Source organism: Perna viridis, chromosome 5, assembly GCF_037379345.1.
Source record: "Perna viridis isolate PV_CMFRI_1.1 ecotype Kerala chromosome 5, ASM3737934v1, whole genome shotgun sequence".
In the NCBI taxonomy this organism is placed as follows: Eukaryota; Metazoa; Mollusca; class Bivalvia; order Mytilida; family Mytilidae; genus Perna; species Perna viridis.
In genome coordinates this window covers 22,497,944-22,518,052 of record NC_142449.1, presented here as the reverse complement: position 1 = coordinate 22,518,052, position 20,109 = coordinate 22,497,944, and the positions used below count along the sequence as shown (strand labels likewise).

The window sequence follows — 20,109 nt, the reverse complement described above, 5'->3', positions numbered from 1 at the left end:
GAAATGTAATGCTTCCATGGATGCAGCTTGATATGACCCCAGAGGTCCAGTCTGAAATGTTGGGACAATTATGGACACAATACTTAAACCAGATACAGCTCTAAATTTGGATAGTGTCTGAATGTTTGAGACAGCATAGAAAGTAATCACTGAACTTTTAAATTTGCAATAAGTAAAAATGCAATTGTGAAGAAAATGCTTATTACAGACAATTTTTTTACACCTTAATCCCTAAAAGAACATTATACTTGTAATCCATCAATACTTTCTTTGTGTGGCATGGTACCTTGTAATATAATTTCATTGAGAACCTATTACTTTTCCTTCAATCGCTCAGTGTCCAGAAATTAGGAAAATGTTCGTGTTTAGCCCCTATTTTCTAAAGGAATACTCCTTAAAATAAACCCCCGTTGGGCTTTGGTGGTATGAAATCCTATAATAATAAATTTTATGGAAATCTGACCGCATAAAATGCTTGCTGATGTTCCCTTTTGGTACTATTTCTACAAAGTTAGATCTGTAAATAAGAGATATAGAAACAGAGCGTCATCAATGTCCTATATCTGTAGGAACTCTAACATATGAATGGCTCAAATATTTCAGAAATGACGTATTTAGGAAAAGATGTATGCAGTTAGGAAGAGACTGTTGAACTTTTAAAGCAGACACACTAAGGTGTGTTATAGGAAGTCTAGCATATTGATCAATACATGCGAAATAAAAAACATAACTGTGCATTACCAACAAAGTCAAATGTTATTTCAGTATAATAGCTCTGTCCTTCTTGGCAAAGCCTAAAACCCAAAATAAAGCAAAACCTTCATCTTGCAGTAAAGAACCTAAACAGATCAAGTCCTATCCCCACACACCATCCCTATTTCTTTTGAAAATTAAATGGTTACAACTAGGTATTATTTTAATTAGGAATTATGTTTTTAACTTAGAAAATAACCATAAAAACAATTTATAAATTAACCTTTACAAAGGTGTTAGTCATGCTGATATATTTAAGGGGTAAGATTAACAATTATTTCATTCCAAAATATTCCACTTGCTTGTGTAGATAGTTGAATGGAGTTGCATTTATTACTCTTCAGAATAATTCTGTGATATTATACATGTACATCCATCTTTTCATATTCATCGCGTATTTGTAAGCCGAATATATCATAAATATCAATAGGGACTGATTTGGGGATATGACATGAAATATTTAGATTCTAGACTATAGTGTGAAGATTTTGCAAAATTTCATAGAGATCTACTACTTCCACTCAAGCTATTTTCAAAACTATGGACTGTTTTCTGCCACTAATAAATTAATAAGGTAACAACCCAACCTAATAAAATCAATCAAGTCAGACCTTTGTGGTGTAAAAACTTGTGGTACAGTTAAAGAGAGATCCAAACACCTATACTTGAGTTATATAACAAATTTATTGAAGTGCTTGTTTTGGTCTAAACCATTAGAATTATAACCAAAATTCTTCTTTTTGTGGAATTATTTCTTGTTTGTAAATCTATCAAGATCAACAGACAATTTTCAAGTTATCCCACAAAAACCAAGTGTTTATAGATGACTAAACAAACAATAAGGCTAACCAAACTTTTTGTGTTGGCACATTAAACTGTTGGTGAACAGATAGTACAAGAGTGTATGGGAAAAGAAATACTAAATGGCAATTTTTAGGGCAATATTAGTCAAGGAGTACAGGTAGTACAAGCAAGCAAGGAATTCTCACTATCTGAATTTCAGTCCTCCCTTGTCAGACAATTTCATTCTAAAATTTTATGACAAAGCTTCAAATATTTTACTGATATTTTGCTCTCAAGAAATGAGCTACATGTATCAAACAACAATTTTCTTTAACAAATAAAATTTGGGTGATCAGATGACAATAATTGTTTCTGTCCTGAATATAGTCAGATCTACTCTCTGACTTGAATAAATTGTGTTCAAAGAATTCAGTTAGATATACTTTACATTTACAAACTGAGTTCTTTTATTCATATTTGAAAAATTGTATGCTCCTAGAAAATTCATTCCTCCATTCCTTCCTTAACAAATTCATGAATGTCAGCATAAGAAACTGTTTTTATGCTTAGATAATGTAGAATTATATAGGTATCAAATTCTTCAGTTCAGTTTTCCATGGTTTCAATTTCACTTCTGGCTTCATTCAATGTTTTTTCAAGGGACTTTTTAAAAATTTCCACCTGTTTCTATATTTCCCTCATAAATTTTTCCTCTTGCTCACCTAACCATGGCTTCTTTGTTTCAAAATGCTTTTCATGATTTTGTAAAAGTTTCTCTAGTTTTCTTGATTTCTCTACGACGTATGGAATAAAATCATCCATTATCATGAACTGATTTTTACTAAGAATTTCTTGCTTTTCAACGTGGATTGTCTGAATGTCACACATGATATGTTGTTGATGATCCAGTGTGAGGCATTTTGGGCAAACCAATCTGTTGCAAGTCCGGCAAAACACAACAAAGTCATAGTTGATATGCTTGGGACATTTTATCACCTTTAGTTCTTTTCCTTGAATAACTTCTTGTGCAGCTTTCATTGAGACTTGGGCTATTTTGGTAATGTTGAAACAATCAGAAACTTTCTCCATTTCTCCAACAGTTTTTGCAATTCAAATTGACTGGTATTGTGCCAATAAAATTTAAGATATTTTTGTTTGTGCAAGTTCTATATTAACTTCAATTTGATAAAATTATTATCATCCCTTGAGAATAAACCTAAATCCTTGATAGTAGAAATACTGAAAAACATAGGCCTATGATATTGTTGACTAAGAGTAACAAGGTTCAATTTTATTTTTGTTTAAACAAACATGATTCATCTACCTGGTATAATCTGATCACATCCGTCCTGATGCCATAATTTTATTTAACTTTCCAATTTCTGTATCATACTATGTCATTTTGAAGTAAAACACTGTCACATACATCTTACCAGTATTTATCATTATTTCTAACAAATTTCATAATCATTGCAAAAAGTGGCTTTAAAGCCCATTATTGAAATATGATAAAAATGAAATATCAACCACAGTCAATTATATCACATAAATCATCTAGGTTCCCCTAATTCTGTTTTACAGTTAATCCTGACTTGAGAGACTTTTTTAAGGTACCATTGGCTGTCATTAAGTAATGAATGGTTTGCCAATGAACCAACACGTACTACAAAACTGACACTGTCCTGAATGACAAAATGTCAAACACAACAAATCTGTCTGCTCTTAGGAGATAATCAACATTGAAAATCCAGCAGATTCTATTGTATTTGAGTGTCATTTACAGTTATCTCCCTTAATTTTGAAATCTACAGTGCATTCTATATAATTTTTATCTCATAAGAGCACGGTTTATATGAGAAACCACATGTTAATTTGTTTACTATGACATTTCAAACAAAATATCAAAAATTAAAAAATATGTACACTTTTTACCCATGAATCACATTTTGCATGATCCTCAGCTGGAGTGCTACTTAAAAGGACACAGTATACTTGTAAATTAATTTGGATTGGGTTTTGATTAGTTTGAGTTTTTCCTCAAATCTTCAATTTCCAGTAATTTGATTGGTTGAAACTGAGATAAGGAACGAGTTTTAGAAAAATATCAATATTAGATTCTTTATGAAACCAGGCCCAGGTACACTATTTTGGCAAAACACGTCATAGGATATAGGAAAATAGATTAATGCAAATAATGGCTGAGTAGAATAAATCTACAGACATTTGTAGTTTTTCACTGTAGTTGTAAACAGAAGACATATTAGCACAACATCAAACTACAGGATTTATTAACAGAAACAACAGCTTTTCTTATAAAACACTATTTTCCATTACAGGACAGGATCCTTTTTCAAAACATACCGACTTTTGCTTTAATTCTGTAAAGCTTGCAGAATTCATGTAATGCCCAATTAAAAATATTAATTTTTGTTTCTATCTTATAAAAATCCATTTAGAATACTGTAAACTTTATTGATAAAGGTCAGAAGAGAAAGAATTTCATACATTTACACACCAGTAATATTGAATCTATAACCATGACAGTATAAAAATAAACAATTCTCTGCATGAAAATTAAATTCACTATTTCACAGCCTCTACACCTCTGCCATACTACATACTAAACCTGCCTTCTATGTAAATGTGTATAGTGCAACAGAAACAGTGTTGCAGATTTGTTATGAGCAGTGCTCATAAAAGTTCAATTGCTCTTTGACTTATGGTGGATGACTGTCTCATTGGCAATCATATCACATCTCCTATTTTTGTAACCCATGCTTTGAGAAATTTTTCACATCCTGTACAGCAGAGCTGATTGATAGCTGAGTGATACATAGTAAATTAGAAGTGCATATAGGTTTGCAGAGGAGATTGAAAAATAAATACAGATAACACTTTTTTTCAGAATTTAGAGTAACAATTTAATTTCAAACTGAAAAAGAAAGTCTGCTAATACTTTGACTTAAACTTGTACACTCTTTGAGCACAGATGTACATTTACATAAAAGCCTACAGGATAATCTGTCCTTCTATCAGCATTCAAATAACATTTATCACTATTTTTAAAATCCCTTTGATCTTGCTAAATAGAAATTTTCAATCTCACGCTAGTCGACTGAAAATAAAAGAAAACTAATTCCTTACACTTCAGCAAGACAGCGATAAACAGAATATTTAATATTTTTTCAACTCACAGGAGTTTCTCCAGCTCATCGCGACGAGATAAGCATGAGAAACTCCCTCTTGTTGAAAAATATTAAATAATCTAATAATACATACCCTAAATCAAACTTGGCCACTTCATCAAACAGGAATAGTATAAGGAGATGAGACACATCATAACAAATTCTTTCATCAGTCTGATGGAGGAAGGCAACTTAAATATAAACATAATATACAGAACATTAAAAGGTGTAGATCTTGTCTTAAAGGAGAACAAAAATCTAGTACTTCAGGATTTCTTCAAAGTTTCTTATTTTTGTTTTTTCTTGTCAAATGTATATGTAAGATTATAGTCAAAAGTGTTCTTGATTGATTGATTGATCATGGTTTAACATCCTATGGCAGCATGCCTGGGGGAGAATCAATGACCACCAATTTTAAAGTTTTTGGTGTGGATTAGCCAGGGATTGAACCCATGACTTCATGCACTTGAGGTTAGCAAACTACCCTTAAACCACAGAGGGGATTACAAAGTATTTTTGAAATATCCCCACAATACTTATTGCAATGGTTGAAATAGACTTTAGTTATGTTAGCATATTCCATATAAATCGGATAAATACCTATGTGTTGTCGTAAGTACTTACCTCGAAGTAAGCTAAGGTACATTTCTGTATCATGGGAAAATTTGTGTCGTAGGACATAGTCATGATGCACCAGATATCTAAGTATGGTCACACATGAGGGAACATAGGGGAGGTCTTCATTCTATTATAATAGAAAGTAAAGTTAGAAATAGCGTAAGTACTTCTCTGTTCAAGAATCTGGCAAAATGTGTATAAGGTGTTACATATGAAGAAAAAAGCAGAGATTTTATTGCATTATCCAAGTATTTATACATTATAACCTCTAGAAATAACAATAAAAGTGTTTGTAAAGTTTGCATTTTTAAGATATTGATAGGTCACTTTTAGTAGAAATGCACTATGGAAAAATGGCAGAAAAAAATAAACACACTTTTTCCCTACATATGCAGTCAAAAAGTATCTATGTCATAGATGCTTCAGGATACATTCCAATAGCTTTTTGGTTGTTTTTTAGATGTATTGAAAGTATTTGAGGAATAAAAGACCAAATTGAGAAAAATGATGTGCCACCTATTGCCTGATTTTTGCACAGAATGGTACTTGAATGGTTACTAGTAATTGATTCATTAACAACCCCTTAATTTATCAAATGTTAACACATTTGACCTACAGTTGCCCTTTGTTCTAATTATACATTAACCATATCTATGGTTAAAAAAAACAAGACCCATAACATGTCTGGACCTGCATCACCATATGTTTGTCAGCAGTATTTTCAAGATATGCCCGGACACTATTCAAAATTAATTATTTGTCAATGATAGGACTGTGTAAAGTTTGAATGATAAATGTTCAACATTTTTTTTTAGTTATACATTACAGAAGTGTGTATCAACAACATAAAGTAACAAAATGTGACTAGGATCAACTTGTAGGAACACATTTGTAAAATTTCTCCATAATATGAGGTGCACATCTTCAGTATACATATATAAATATTGTGCAAAGTTTGAATATTGTTGGTTCTTTACTTTGAGAGTTACAGATTACATAAAGTCCCCTAAGTGTTACAGCTTGATAGACGAGCAGGGACTAGACCTGCTTTCACGGATGGTGACCCAGGTAAAACATAATACTTGTCAGAAGATTAGTATGAGAAAATTCAGAAATATATTTAAATACTTGACAAGCACATGATCTAATTTTGTTTTGACTGACACAAATACAATAGAAGCTTTACCTTTGACCCTTCAGCTGGTTTCTTTATTCCCTTCCTGATGTATTTTCTAATAACTTCAACTCCTCCATCATTCTTAAATGGCGAATGCAGATTGTGATCTGAAGTACATGATCAAGTCATATTTACAATAATGGCTTCTTTTTTTATTGAATTATGTAGCTTAACTGTGCTTACTTTCATTTACATAGATGTTCACAATCATTATGAGTGATTATTTGCAAAAATAAATACCCTTAAATAAGCATATTAAGTGTTTAGCATATGGTAACTCTCAACACAACACAAACTTTAAATACTCAGAAAAATGTTTGAAAGCACCCAAAAACAAAAATAAATACAATTATAGTAATATTTTGTCAACATACAATATAAATCTTTATATATGTAGATACACATAGGTCATACTGACTAATGCTGTCAGACTAATGATACAGATTTTGACATGTAACAGTATGTATACTCAAGACTCGTCGTAACACCTCCCTTTTTTTAAAAGTACAAATACATGCACTAACAAACAGAAATTTACAGACAGAAAACAATAAATAATAATAAGTATAATAATGTAATCATATCAATTGACAGTAACACTACACTCATTTAACATAAAACTATTATACAGGTGTTGGACAAGGAAGAGAAATGACAGACTCCTCTAATTTTTTTTCACCAATTGGAGCCATTCATATACAAGTCTGTAATACAGCTGTAATGGACAGAATGTGTTTCCAAGCAAGAAAAAAAAACTTTTACAGACCTTGTAGAATGATGGCTAATTGATCAACAGCTGACTTCTTTACACCAGGGTCAACTGATTCTGATTTGAATATATTGTAAACCTTTCTCAAACCATCAACCTAACAAACAAAAATTTAACAATAAGAGTTAATAGTTCTATAATAAAAACATGTCAAAATTTAAAGAGGAAAGATAGTTTACAATGCAAGTTACAACATGATGGATTTAAGCTTTAAATAGCAACTCTCCTGGAGCTAAACTTTTTGAAACTGTAAATGAAAATTGACTGTGAATATAGTTCAGCTGAATTTTGCATTCCTGAAAAAAATCTGAAAATGTGTGCTGAATGAAACAGTTTAAACTAAACTTATGAATATGTCCTGTTTGATTTTACTTTCCTTTCATTACTACCTATAACCATAATATGTAATAGTAAAAAAATGCTTCTAACATGATTATAACATGTGGTCTCACTTACCATTTCTAGGTTAAATGGCCACCCCCCCCCACCCCCCATGTAGTACCAAAAACACACTGAACCTAGATCTATGCATTGTAAGTTCATTATTTGTGTGTATTCTGATCAAAAGTAGTCAAAATAAAGCTGACAAAGCGTACTTTAAAATCATATTTGTAATTTACAACAAAAGTGTATGAATATTGTTTACATGTATGAGTAATTTGCCTATATGCTGTCAGTAAGCAGAAAAGGTAAAAATGTGGATTTTCAGTATTATTTATTCAAGTAAATTTTGTGAAGAATTTCTACAATCATCGTATCATTAACATAATGATTTTGAAAGCCTCATTTTCCAAGCTTTGCAACGGTATAGAATTTTAAGATGTCATTTGTCCTGGGAATTCACAGCGAAATTTTAAAAATTACTTGTTTAATATGTAAAATAATGGAAACCTTAGAAGTGGTTAGTGAGACCTGTAATGAATGGATTTTAGACAAAAAGTTTTTCAAATTTCTTTAGTGTTTCTTTACATGAATTTCTACTTCCTCAAATATATAAGACTATACTATTTTCTCCTCTTAGAGTTACAGTACAATTCAACTCTGAAAACTAGCACTAACTGATAGACAGGAAGAAAGATGGACTATCAAGTTTTAGGGAATTTAACTTAACCTAGAGTCATTTCATTTTGACAAGGCCAAAAGATAAAATAAGTCTGTTTAAGGTGTAACCTTACAAAATAGGGTAGATAGGTAGGGACTTGGTTAATTTTCAAATATATTTTTTTATGTTATTAAAGTTAATGTGAAAGAAATCTTAAGTTTAATGGTGCTTCTCCTAAAATGTCCATAAAATGCTAGAAAAGGTACCAAAAACTAGAGTAGGTAGGGAAACACACATATCTTTTTACTTGGCCTTACCTGAAACACAGATCTACCAAAGTCTTCATCAAGTGACCGTGGAGTTTCCATGACAAATATATTTGTTAGATTGGCTACATCTAGTGAGGAGAAAGCTGGCTGTTTATTCTGACTGTTATCTTCATTAGAAAGGAACCACGCCAATCTCTTCAGGGCTTCTGCTCTACATCTGTTAAATAAATGCTTTGTCATTTTTTTCAATTATCTTCGAATTTCACTGATTTCAAAATTGATTTACTATGCAAAACCAAGTACTAACTACTCAGATTTCCTTGAATCTATACATATCTGTAGTGTCATAAGTGGTAAATCAGTGGTCACATCAGCACAAAGAACAAATTACAAAAAGCAATCATTACCCATTGTTTTAGAAGAAGTTTGAGTATTTTTTAACCAAGGACTGATATCTGAAAAAGAATTTGGTAAGAGCCCTTTTGAGACAAGTTTCCGCATATCCCTGATTCAGGAGTCTGTCGTGCATACAAGATAAAAATGTACCTCTTAAATATCATATACGTGTGTTCTATGTGTGTTTCTTGCTTATATAAGAACAGCAAGTTTACATGAAATGATCAGTTAGCATTGAACATTTCCCAGTTTCCAATTCAGGCACTGGGGCTCGTTACAAATCTATATATGTCATATACATTAGCAGGGCCCCAATATCTATAAATATACAGCGCCAGTTGTTTAATCTGGTTCCTGGTCAATATCACAAGACACCCAAAGATCACTAAAATGTACCTCTTTTAAAAAATATCATACACCTGTCTATGTATGTTTTTTGCTTGTATGAGAACAGGAAATTTACATTAAAAGATGAAATGATTGGTTAGCATTGAACTACTGTAATATTACCCAGGTTCTAATTCAAACACAAGAGTTTGTTACAATTGACTATAAAGATCATATACATAATCAGGGCCCCAATATCTATATGTAGCCATAACCAGTTGTTTAATCTGGTTCCTGATAACGAGTTATTTTGATTGAAAACATTCGGGTCATCACAGTTGTGAAAGAGTAATCATATTAAGGGAACCAAGATTCTAGCGGAAGTCAACCGATTTTAAAGCATATCCCACTTGTGCTATTTGGATGTTGAAAGTAAGCTGAAATCAGTGGCAGAGTATTTATATGACAATTACCAACTTTGAAGTCTTCAGTCTAAGATTTCATTAGATGAAGTTATAACAAAATAATCTACCCAGTATAAACCAATTTTTTACATGGTCAGTAAAAAGTGTAAAAAAATATAGTTCACCACTTTGTACTAGTTATGGAGAATAGTTAACAGATAGACCAACAGACATCCAGGATGCAGAACCCCAATTACACCATTGTGTTTAAATTTGAAACAATTTGATAAAGTACTTGATTCTTTCATAAATATCTGAAAACTTTAAAGTTATCCAATAATCAATTTTCAAATGAATAACTAATATTTTCACAGTTGGCTATCTTTAAAGAAGCAGGGTCATTAAGGACTTCCATACACCCAATCTTTAAATATAAATCCTGATCTATATTTTCAGCTAGTTTTATCAAAAAGGAAGTAAAGTAAAGACTGGCATTTCAAAATGGCCTTATCTAAATCTTTAGAAAAGGGACAAACAGCACTGAATTGTGAACTTAGTGAAACTGACCATAGTATAAAATTTAAGTGCATTGACTGCAACCTCTTTCTCTGCAGCAACTGTCAAAAGTATCACCAAAAAATCAGAATCTACGTACTGGATTCTTAAAATGCACTAGAATCCATACAAACAAGGTACATAGCTGGATCTGCAAAATGTACCACCAAACCTCTTTCAAAACTTTCAACTTCTATACTAACAGCTGTCAAAGAGGGTCTCCAGTCCTACCACAACACTTGTTACTCCCGTAGTGGTATTAATTCAATGTGGATCATGAAAAATTTGAAAGATCTTCTGGAGACCCTCAATTCATGATTATTATCAGAATATAATAGCATTAAAACCTATGATTTTTCATTATCAATGTATACTTCTATTCCCCATACTCAGTTAAAATCCCGACTTAAAAACATTATACGTCGCTGTTTCTCCAAAAAAGATGGTACACCTAGATACAAATATATAGTTCTTGGTAGAGATTCCTCATACTTTGTAAAAAAATAATTCCAAATCATCTTCCAAATATACAGAAGTTTTCAAAACGTGATGATTTTTCATTCATAATTGTCAAATTTTCTTTCATCTGTGGCAACATCCCTTCAGCACCTGCATATGGAGTTTTCATATCACAACTCATATGTTATGCCAGAGCTTGCTGTAACTACACAGACTTTTTGCATCACACTAGACTTCTTACAATCAGGCTTCTGGAACAGGGATATGTTCCTACACGATTGAAGTCAACACTACAAAAGTTTTATGGTTGTCATCATGAACCCGTGGATCGTTACAGTGTATCCATCTGCACCATGAAAACTGATTTGTTCAATGTGTCATAGTTTTCCTTTCCTCTTTTGTCTAATCTGGACTTGACTTTTTATGAGCAATTCGGGGAGTGTTTCTAGAAAAGCAGAGGACACTTACCCTACCAGTGCACCTTGTCCATGCTCCCAGTTTTTAGTCCAAGTTGCTCATTTGCTTTTGTTACTTTGTATGTATGATTTTAGTTACTTTATGTTCTTTGTTGTGTATGTCTGTTTTCCATGTCTGGTCTTTGTCCCTGGATTACATTCTTTTGATTTCCACTGGAATCTTGGTTCCCTTGATTACTCTTTTACAATAAACAGGATGATTTTTCATTCCCTATTGTTAACTATCCGTTTTTTGGGAATGTTTTTAAGAGCTTGTGATATCGAAAACTTTGATGTAATAATTTCTCGGTTATATAAAGATTCCATTTGTTAAAATCCGAAACATTGTTACAAATACAAGCAAACCAAACCATTTGTGATATGTAAACACAATATGATGGTGGGAAGGGGACATCGGTTGTCAAACAGAATATAAACCATATCTTACACAAACTACAAAAGAATCATATGAAGTTTCTTTGAAATCCCAGCAATGATTTAAGATAATAAGATTTTTTAAGAAGTTCACAACAGCAACTACTGACAAAATGATAGCATTATCTCATTTTGAGCCTTAGAAAAAATGTTGTCTCCAGAAGATTAAAGAAAGTTTTTATTCCTGAAAATACAATCTAATCACATCATCTGACAGGATAAAAACATGGCAACATTTTCTGAAGTTACAGTGAATAAAGGTATTCATGACCCTTTGTAATCCAAACAAAATGTTACTACTTGAAACACTGTTCTTATGAATTTCCAAAACACTAAAAATAAATGGTAACAATTATCTTCAGTTTGATACAATGCTAGGGTCTTGAGCAAGTTTATAGGACAGAGCTTTAGTGACATGGGATGTAAGGGGTCTGAAACATGCATGGTTCTGTCCAAAATGACTTCCCTAACTCAAAAGTAATTGTTCAAACTTTTAATACAAGCCACAGAGCATATTTCTCTTAGTTGAGACTTCACCAATTTATCAACATAGCAATGCATTGACAAAGAAGTTGTTATTAGAGTACAAATAGCTCCATACCTCATAAGCAATCATATATTATGAAAACGTAAGACACTACAAGGTTAGGTAACATGCCCCACAGAGCTTCTTCAGGTAAAGCAGTTTTCATCAGCAGGAAACTACCGAGTTAAGTATACATACCTTATATCAGAAGTAAACATGACCCTTAGTGTGCCCCTGAGCTTCTCAAGGTAGGGTAGCTGTCCAGGACAGGTAGTTACCATTGGATCAATCATTGACATTAAACATTTTCCTAAAGTAGTATCACTGTCAGCAAATGACTGAAAAAATGGTTTTATAAGAGTATTTAATCTATGTTATGAGTCAAGTCTAATTTTTATCAACAATTGCCAATACAATGATAAAATATTCCATAGATCTATTTTACCTATAAATCTATCATCAATAAAAACTTGTAGCCTTTTTTTACCATATATCCTTCCATTTCTGGTAGTGGAAATTACTCTTTAAGGTAGATTATTCCTAATATTTCTAGTAGATCGATTTGACTAGTTTTTCTCAAAGATGACCTTAAATTAACATACTTCAGAAATTAAATGTAAAAATTTTGTACACATAAAGCCAAACACTAAATTTGAAATCAATCCATTTGAAGCTAAGATAATTGTAAGTAATTTGAACCAACAGAATGATGGACAGGATGATTCCAATATACCACCAACTATAGTGGAGAAGTGATATAATATACCACCCACTATATATAGTGGAGAAATGGTATAATATACCATCCACTATAGTGGAGAAGTGGTATAATATACCACCTACTATAGTGGAGAAGTGGTATAATATGCCACCTACTATAGTGGAGAAGTGGTATAATATACCATCCACTATAGTGGAGAAGTGGTATAATTAACAACATTTATTAAAATACCTGTAGGATTTTAATGTTTATAACTTGATCGTAAATACACATGATAAACTTGATCAAACTAAGGATAGGAACAAAAGTGACTGAGGATGCCTAGTGATAGAAGGGACATCAATTCATGGAAAGAAAGAATTCTGAAAAATTGATAAATGCACATAACGTTTACACTTCACAATTATCACAGTGCATAAAATACAGTATTACTAAATCAACATTTTGATGATAAAAAGTATGTGGATATTATACAAAATGAACATATATTCAAATTATGTAGAGTGAAACATATATTAACCAAACCATGAATAAATAAAAAATGTCTGAACCAAAACCCTCTGAAGTTTCGTTACATACATTAGTTATAATGCACTTTGAAACCTGCATAAGCCAAACAATTGCCTTAACAGAGCAAGTCTTCAAATGTAAGGGAGGATTGGTTTGGATAGGTCTTACAGTAAATACTTCTAAGCCTACCTGTATGATAGGTAAGGATTTCTGTAAACTGGACAAGAATTCAGACCATAACTCCTCTGACATAAACAACTGGCTGTCTAGTAAATGACAAACCAAATCTATAGCTGTCTTAGATACCTGCAAAATATTTATACAAATTATGACTACTTCATCAATCATAATATTTAACGTCAGGTACATAACAGACTGACCTTTGTAGCCATTTTGACTATAGATTTTAAAAATAGAAGTGTTTTTTTTAACAGCATCATAAATATTGTTACTATATACTGTGAAAGTACTGCTGTTTTTGTGGTTCAGAGAAAAATGTCAGTTTGTAGATTCTTGAATTTGTGGACTTGACTTCATCATATGAATGAATGGTTGGGATCCACATCCACAAGTTTTGTGGTTGGCCAAACCCATGAAAATAAATATTCCATGAACAATAATCCTTTAATACGAGATTACAGCAGTGGTGATTTCTTGAAAAAACATTTTTGTCATCAGATTTGTTATGCCAAAACTTCCCAAAACTTTGCTATAGCAATACACATCAGTTTGCAGTTGTGAATACGCAAATTATGATCACAAGTACTGTGATTGCAATGTCCAGTCACTCATAGCATTCTTCAACACTAAAGATGATATTTTGGATATTCCCTCTTTCCAACTAATGTATTGTAACATTTTGTGATCTTTAGGTGGGAGAAAGTCAAAGAGTGAAATTACCAAATTTATTTCACACTTTGAATTATCAACAATTTTTACACAGAACATTCTGTATATCATTGCCATCTATACAATAAATTATTAAATTAGACTTCTGTTTCATAATGTTTTTCCAAATGTTCATTAGCTACAGTAATATACCTTAGTATCTTTGTCACTAAGTCCTACAGTTATATACCTTAGTATCTTTGTCACTAAGTCCTATAGTTATATACCTTAGTATCTTTGTCACTAAGTCCAAACACTGCAATTTCATACAAGATATCAGGGTCTAAGAGAAATCTGGCTAACATGCAGGCATCAGAGTTAGGGTCAGAGGCTTCATCTACACTCAAACATCCCTGAAATGACAAAATTAAAATACAAATTTATATGCAGAAAGGACTATAGTTAAATAAAAATATGGAGTATGTAACTTGAAAAATTATTGTTAAATCAGGGGGTCTCTCTGCACCATGAATTACATCTACCATTGGCACTATTTGAATCAGGTTCAATTATGGTATAGGGTAAAAGAGTTCCTGCTCATTTACACTGTTGTGATTTGCTTTCTTAACCCTCACATAAAAAAGGTTGACAGGGTCAACAAATGGAATCTGATCAGGATTGGTACTGAAAAACTTAATGGTGGTACACAAATGCAAATATTGGTAAAATATACAATGTAAAAAGAACCATACCTTTATTACTTGGAAAATTGTGTTATAAGTTTGTAGCCTGACTTTAGGCAATGGATGGGATAAAAACTTAAGTAAGACATTCCTACAGCTGTTCTGTAACTCAGTGTTCCTATCATGTCTGGCACATCTGAATAAATAATATCATGAAATCTTATTGTACACTAAAAATTCCTGTAGCTATCTTATGTCATTAAATGTTTTATGTAAGCATTAAAGACAAATAAATCATGAATTACACCCTGATATCTGCTTCTTCATTATTTATACAACCTGTTTGTTTAACCATCATTTAATGAAAAGTAACACTTGAAAATTTTCATTAATCTTTTTTGATAGGTCTTTTGACATCTGTTGATAATCAATATGTCCTTTTAAAAGCCAAACACAATGTTAAGTAATGGATTATTATGATGATGGATAAAATAAATTTCAACTAAATTTGAATTAAAACATTGGATTTCCTTGTATACTTGTCTCTCACAAAATGTTAAGTGTAAGACAAGCAGAAATATAAACCAGTGTTCTAGGATTTTTCAGAAATTGAAGTTTCCTTGGGAAAAATCCATACAAAATCAACTTTCTCAGAGTCAATGACTGCTTTCCAAACAAATCAAATCCTTACAGCATATGAAGTTTCCAACTTGCCATGGGAAAGTGTAACTAAGTACCTAACTTTCCCTGACCCAAATTTCACTTGCTCCGGGTAATGGGAAATGGGAATCCTAGAACACTGTAAACATTTCTGAAAAAAATATATATGTTCTTTCCACAGTACTAAATACTTACACTGAAGAACTGAGCTTAACAAACTCTGATACCAGAGACAGGTGATGATGATAGGGTAAACTGTGTATAGCTTCAGCAGCTAGCTTGGCTAACTCACAACTGCCTTGATATGCCTGCAAATGGATAATTAAGACATGTATACAGTAGGCCTACAATGTTTCATAACTATTTATTCACTCTACATGTGAAAAGTCTATAATACATATAAATAGGTTTAAATAATGTATCATCTGAAACAGGATTTATTCTAGAATTGTGAAAGCATGCTAATAAGTTCTTACCAAGTTCTTAGGGTTAGCTATGCATGTTTAATGATGTAGATTTCAAAGCTTTAGGAAGGCAAAGCTGAATATTTTTTTTTTATTTTAAAGACTGAAATCAATTCTACTTTTATTGAAATAGACTCAAAGGTGATCCAGGGTGTGTGTTACTGCAGAAAATTTAACATTAAACCAATAATATTAAAGCTGCATTAGCTGCCAAATTTGTTCAGTTCTGATTCTACTGAATTTTGCTGATTAAATGAAATAAGTTTGTACTAATGCAATGGAAGCAACAGATGTCAATAATACCTATAGAATATTGTGAAAACAACATTTTTTTAATAAAAAAAGATTGATAGCTCTGATCTGATTATTTTTCACCATTACTTCAGAAGATTGCCGACAGGACATTCACCTGAGTTAAAATACTTTCATCTTGGTAAAAAAAAATAACAATAATGGATACACAGGTAAGCACGTGTCTTATTTACATTTCATATCATCTATTTCTTGATTAGTTTTCAAATAAATAATGACAATTACTGACCTTATTTGTGCAACATTATATCACAATACGTGAATTACAAAAGGATCCTTGCCTTATATTCAAACTTTTTTAATGGCTTGAGTCTGTCTGTCTTCCTTGCCATTGATTAACCACTTTCGCTTTGCAATCAGATTTTATTTTTAAGGAATCAACTCTTACAGCACATGTGCAGATTAAGGTATCAAATGTTAATATCAAATGAAATTAAACAGGAAAAGTACAATTTAGTAAAAATAATTCAAATTTAAGGCATATTTCAACAGAAACAAAAATTTACGAAAATGACAGCTAATGCAGCTTTAAGTCATTATTTCAATTATATACAAATTTAAATACAGAAGATGTCAGTACATATGTATTTTATTTGTTCAGTCATTTTTATTTACCATTTATTTATATGTATTTTACTTGTTTAATCAGTCAATTTAATTTATCATTAATTTAAAAATTATTTAAAATTCACTAAAAACCGTCCTGGTCTACCATAGTTATCTCCCTTCAAACAAGTTAGGACAAATGATACAGAGATAGTCCTAGAAAACTAGGTTGAACATCTTTTTTTTACTAATATTTAAGCAATAGAGCAAGAAATTGCATATTGACATCATTTGATAAATGTTTAACACCAAGACAGCAATGACCACCAAAACATTCAAATAAAGGCCAAGAAAAAAATTATGTCTGTTTAAGGTTACCTTACCTATCCTATTTGTTTCTGCCTACCTTAACACATTCTATTGGTACTCTTTATGAAATGCCATTAAACTATAATGTTTTAGTTAAACACTTTTAAAGCCAAGTATCCTCCAAAAAGTGTCTATATAAGATGATTTTAAAAAATAAAGTGATTTTACCTACCTACCTTATTTTTTTTTATCCAAGTAATCTTAAAAAGACATTCTTTTCCAGGCGTAATTAACCTACCTCCTGTTGGCACAACATCAGGAATTTACATGTTTTCTGCATGGACTGACATACTTTAGCAGCTGACACATATACACTATACTTCTCACGATCGACTTGTTCTAAATATGCCAGCACTTTGATTTGAACATCAGAATAACTCTGGCTTAATGATTCATCAAAGACAATGATCCCCATTGCTGCCACAAGCTGAGAAGGTAATATGTTTCTGGCCTATAACATAAAAATTCATTTCAATAGATCTTTGATTTTATACCAAAAAAAATTAAGATTCAACCTCTTACATGTACAGTCAAACTTCAGTAGCTCGAACTCCAAGGGACCACTGAAAAGTGTTCGAGTTATTGGAAGTTCGAGAAATTGGCGTTCGTAGAATTCCTGAATTTTTTTTACCTGTCCGAGTTCGACTTTATCATTTGAAATTGCTTACTTCCTACCAGGTTTTGTTCATGGATCTTTTTCATTCCATTTTGGAAGATTTTCATTTGCTTTTGGAAGATTATGTCGATTTGTAAACATTAAAATGCTGTGTTTGCTTTTAAAAATGATCAGAGTTTGAGTTCCTTAGTCAATAATTTGTTTTCATCTGATTTTCTTTGATGCTTTCATCATGCCAACTTCGGAATATTCTCGAACTTCAATCAGTACTATGTTAAGATCAAAACTACCTAATTAGTGATGACTTAAATTTTACTTATAATTGACTAAAGTGACACTGATTAATGATAGGGTTTCAGTTTTTCTCTCCTTTTATTACCCAAGATGAAAAATCGCTGACGATTTCGAGTTAGTGAGGGTTATTCTGAGATTTATTACCGAATCAGTTCGAGTGTTTGAGAAATCCAACGTTATTTATATTTATTATATATGGGAAAATTTTGATACTTTTAATTGTGTTACAGAAATCCCGGGTATTTGACCCATCTGAGTTTGAGCGAGTGAAGTTCAACTGTATTTCCTAGTCCTATGACAACAGTAATCAAACTTTGAATAGTTTTGACAAGTATGGACACACAATACTGCTTGAATAGCAATTAAATATTGGACAGAAGACAAAACTTAGGCCAAAAGGAAAATGGCCCTTTTTTGCAGTTGGATAAAAACTTACCATTTTACAAGGAACAAATTCAGAAAGAAGTCTGGCCATAAAGCATGAGGTACCAATATAAGCCAGTCTGTGTTGTACAAGATCATCATTGTCATGGTCACTGTTGCTATGGTGATGGTAGGTTATTATCATTCCTAACATTTCAAAACTGCCTGATAACTTTTCAGCCTGGAAAATTAAAAGTCCACAATATGTTGAAAAACTACAGAAGATAACTTATGAAATATCTGGCAATATAGTGTGAAAGAATAAAATGTATCCTCTTACTTGGCCAATAAAATTAAAGCTAAAATTACACCAAAGAAAGTAGAAAAAAACAGAAATAAAATTTGTTACTTAGGACTGTTCCAGTTAAACATATTAGAGAAGGGTGGAAGGCACTTTTATTCTTTGTATATGGGTGGATGTTCAGGTCTCTTTACAAAATATAGAGTTTAATACAAAACATGAATAGGACTTCTATGGATGACTCCCCTGATGAAAAAGTGTCTTCTACTGGTACTTCATGAAAAAGCCTTTAAATAAATGACCAAAAACTGCTATTAAAATTGGAGCTAAATATTTGTTTATTTTCATTTGTTGTAATACATAAAGCAACACTGTATTTGCACAAACTTTTCCTTATTACTGAATTTATCTCTTGGCATCTTATGTCAGCAATTTCAGGTATTGTTTTCCAAATCAGATTAGTACATGAATTAACATACCATTTCTCTAGCAGGTGACGTTGCATCATTCCATACTTCAACGGTGACAATATAGGATAGAATGTCTAATATCTGATTGACAAGGAATAGTAACCGAGATACTATATTCTCATTAGTTGTTTTCAGAAGAGGTAGAGCTTTATCTAAGACACACCCACAAAACTGTGGCACTGTCATCTGAACATACTGCAATGACTGCATATCTTCTAGATCTGTTTCTTCTTGGCCCATGTCACCACCAATGCCAATGCTAGAGGCTTGAGATGATGGTCTTAAAAATAGTTGAAATAGTTTAAGCTATGAATACAACTTATACTTTGGTATAAAATTTGTAAACCTCACAACATCAGTATTTTACATTATCATTTACTTGCTAATAAATAAAAATATCTACACCTTGTACAAGCCACATACCAATTTTGAAATTAATTCATCCATTGGAAGTCAAAATAATTGAACAAAATTCAGACAGCTGACAAAGATGATTCCAATATACCACTCACTCTTTTGCTATATGTCCCTACCAAATTTTGTCAGAGAAATTCTGTTCATATGGAAAGAATATTTTTGACATTAATATCAACTGTTAGTTTCCTGACCTTATTCTCACATCTTATGATCCTCTAACACTTATTTTACCTGCTAGAAGTGGAGGTGTCCTCATCCCTTCCATCACCTCGAGGTCTTGGGTCAGACCAACCAACAAATGAGTTCCTATCAACTGGTGCTGACTGATTAGAGGTTGAGCTAGGTGAACTTGAAAAGGGAGAGGGGCTAGGTGAACTGAAATCTGAAAACCAAGAGGAATTT

At 31.9% G+C, this 20,109-nt stretch overlaps 1 protein-coding gene and 1 long non-coding RNA gene across 3 annotated transcripts in view; one reads left to right on the top strand and one right to left on the bottom strand.

Moving 5' to 3' along the window:
• LOC148616533 (rotatin-like) overlaps positions 1-20,109 on the bottom strand; it is a 49,950-nt gene that overhangs the window by 21,548 nt on the left and 8,293 nt on the right. For both annotated transcript variants that reach the window (XM_088583671.1, XM_088583672.1), the window contains 14 exons: positions 19,939-20,089; positions 19,300-19,570; positions 18,593-18,760; positions 17,485-17,697; positions 15,751-15,863; positions 14,965-15,091; positions 14,500-14,625; positions 13,574-13,690; positions 12,352-12,491; positions 8,645-8,813; positions 7,283-7,382; positions 6,526-6,623; positions 5,346-5,466; positions 4,816-4,912 (listed from right to left, as the gene is read on the bottom strand). In XM_088583671.1, the coding sequence (XP_088439797.1) occupies positions 4,816-4,912; positions 5,346-5,466; positions 6,526-6,623; positions 7,283-7,382; positions 8,645-8,813; positions 12,352-12,491; positions 13,574-13,690; positions 14,500-14,625; positions 14,965-15,091; positions 15,751-15,863; positions 17,485-17,697; positions 18,593-18,760; positions 19,300-19,570; positions 19,939-20,089 (2,011 nt within the window). The remainder of the gene's footprint in view (positions 1-4,815; positions 4,913-5,345; positions 5,467-6,525; positions 6,624-7,282; positions 7,383-8,644; positions 8,814-12,351; positions 12,492-13,573; positions 13,691-14,499; positions 14,626-14,964; positions 15,092-15,750; positions 15,864-17,484; positions 17,698-18,592; positions 18,761-19,299; positions 19,571-19,938; positions 20,090-20,109) is intronic.
• On the top strand, positions 16,387-18,772 carry LOC148616534 (uncharacterized). The gene is made up of 3 exons (XR_015922231.1): positions 16,387-16,483; positions 17,470-17,681; positions 18,387-18,772. It is a non-coding gene; the product is annotated as an uncharacterized LOC148616534 (long non-coding RNA).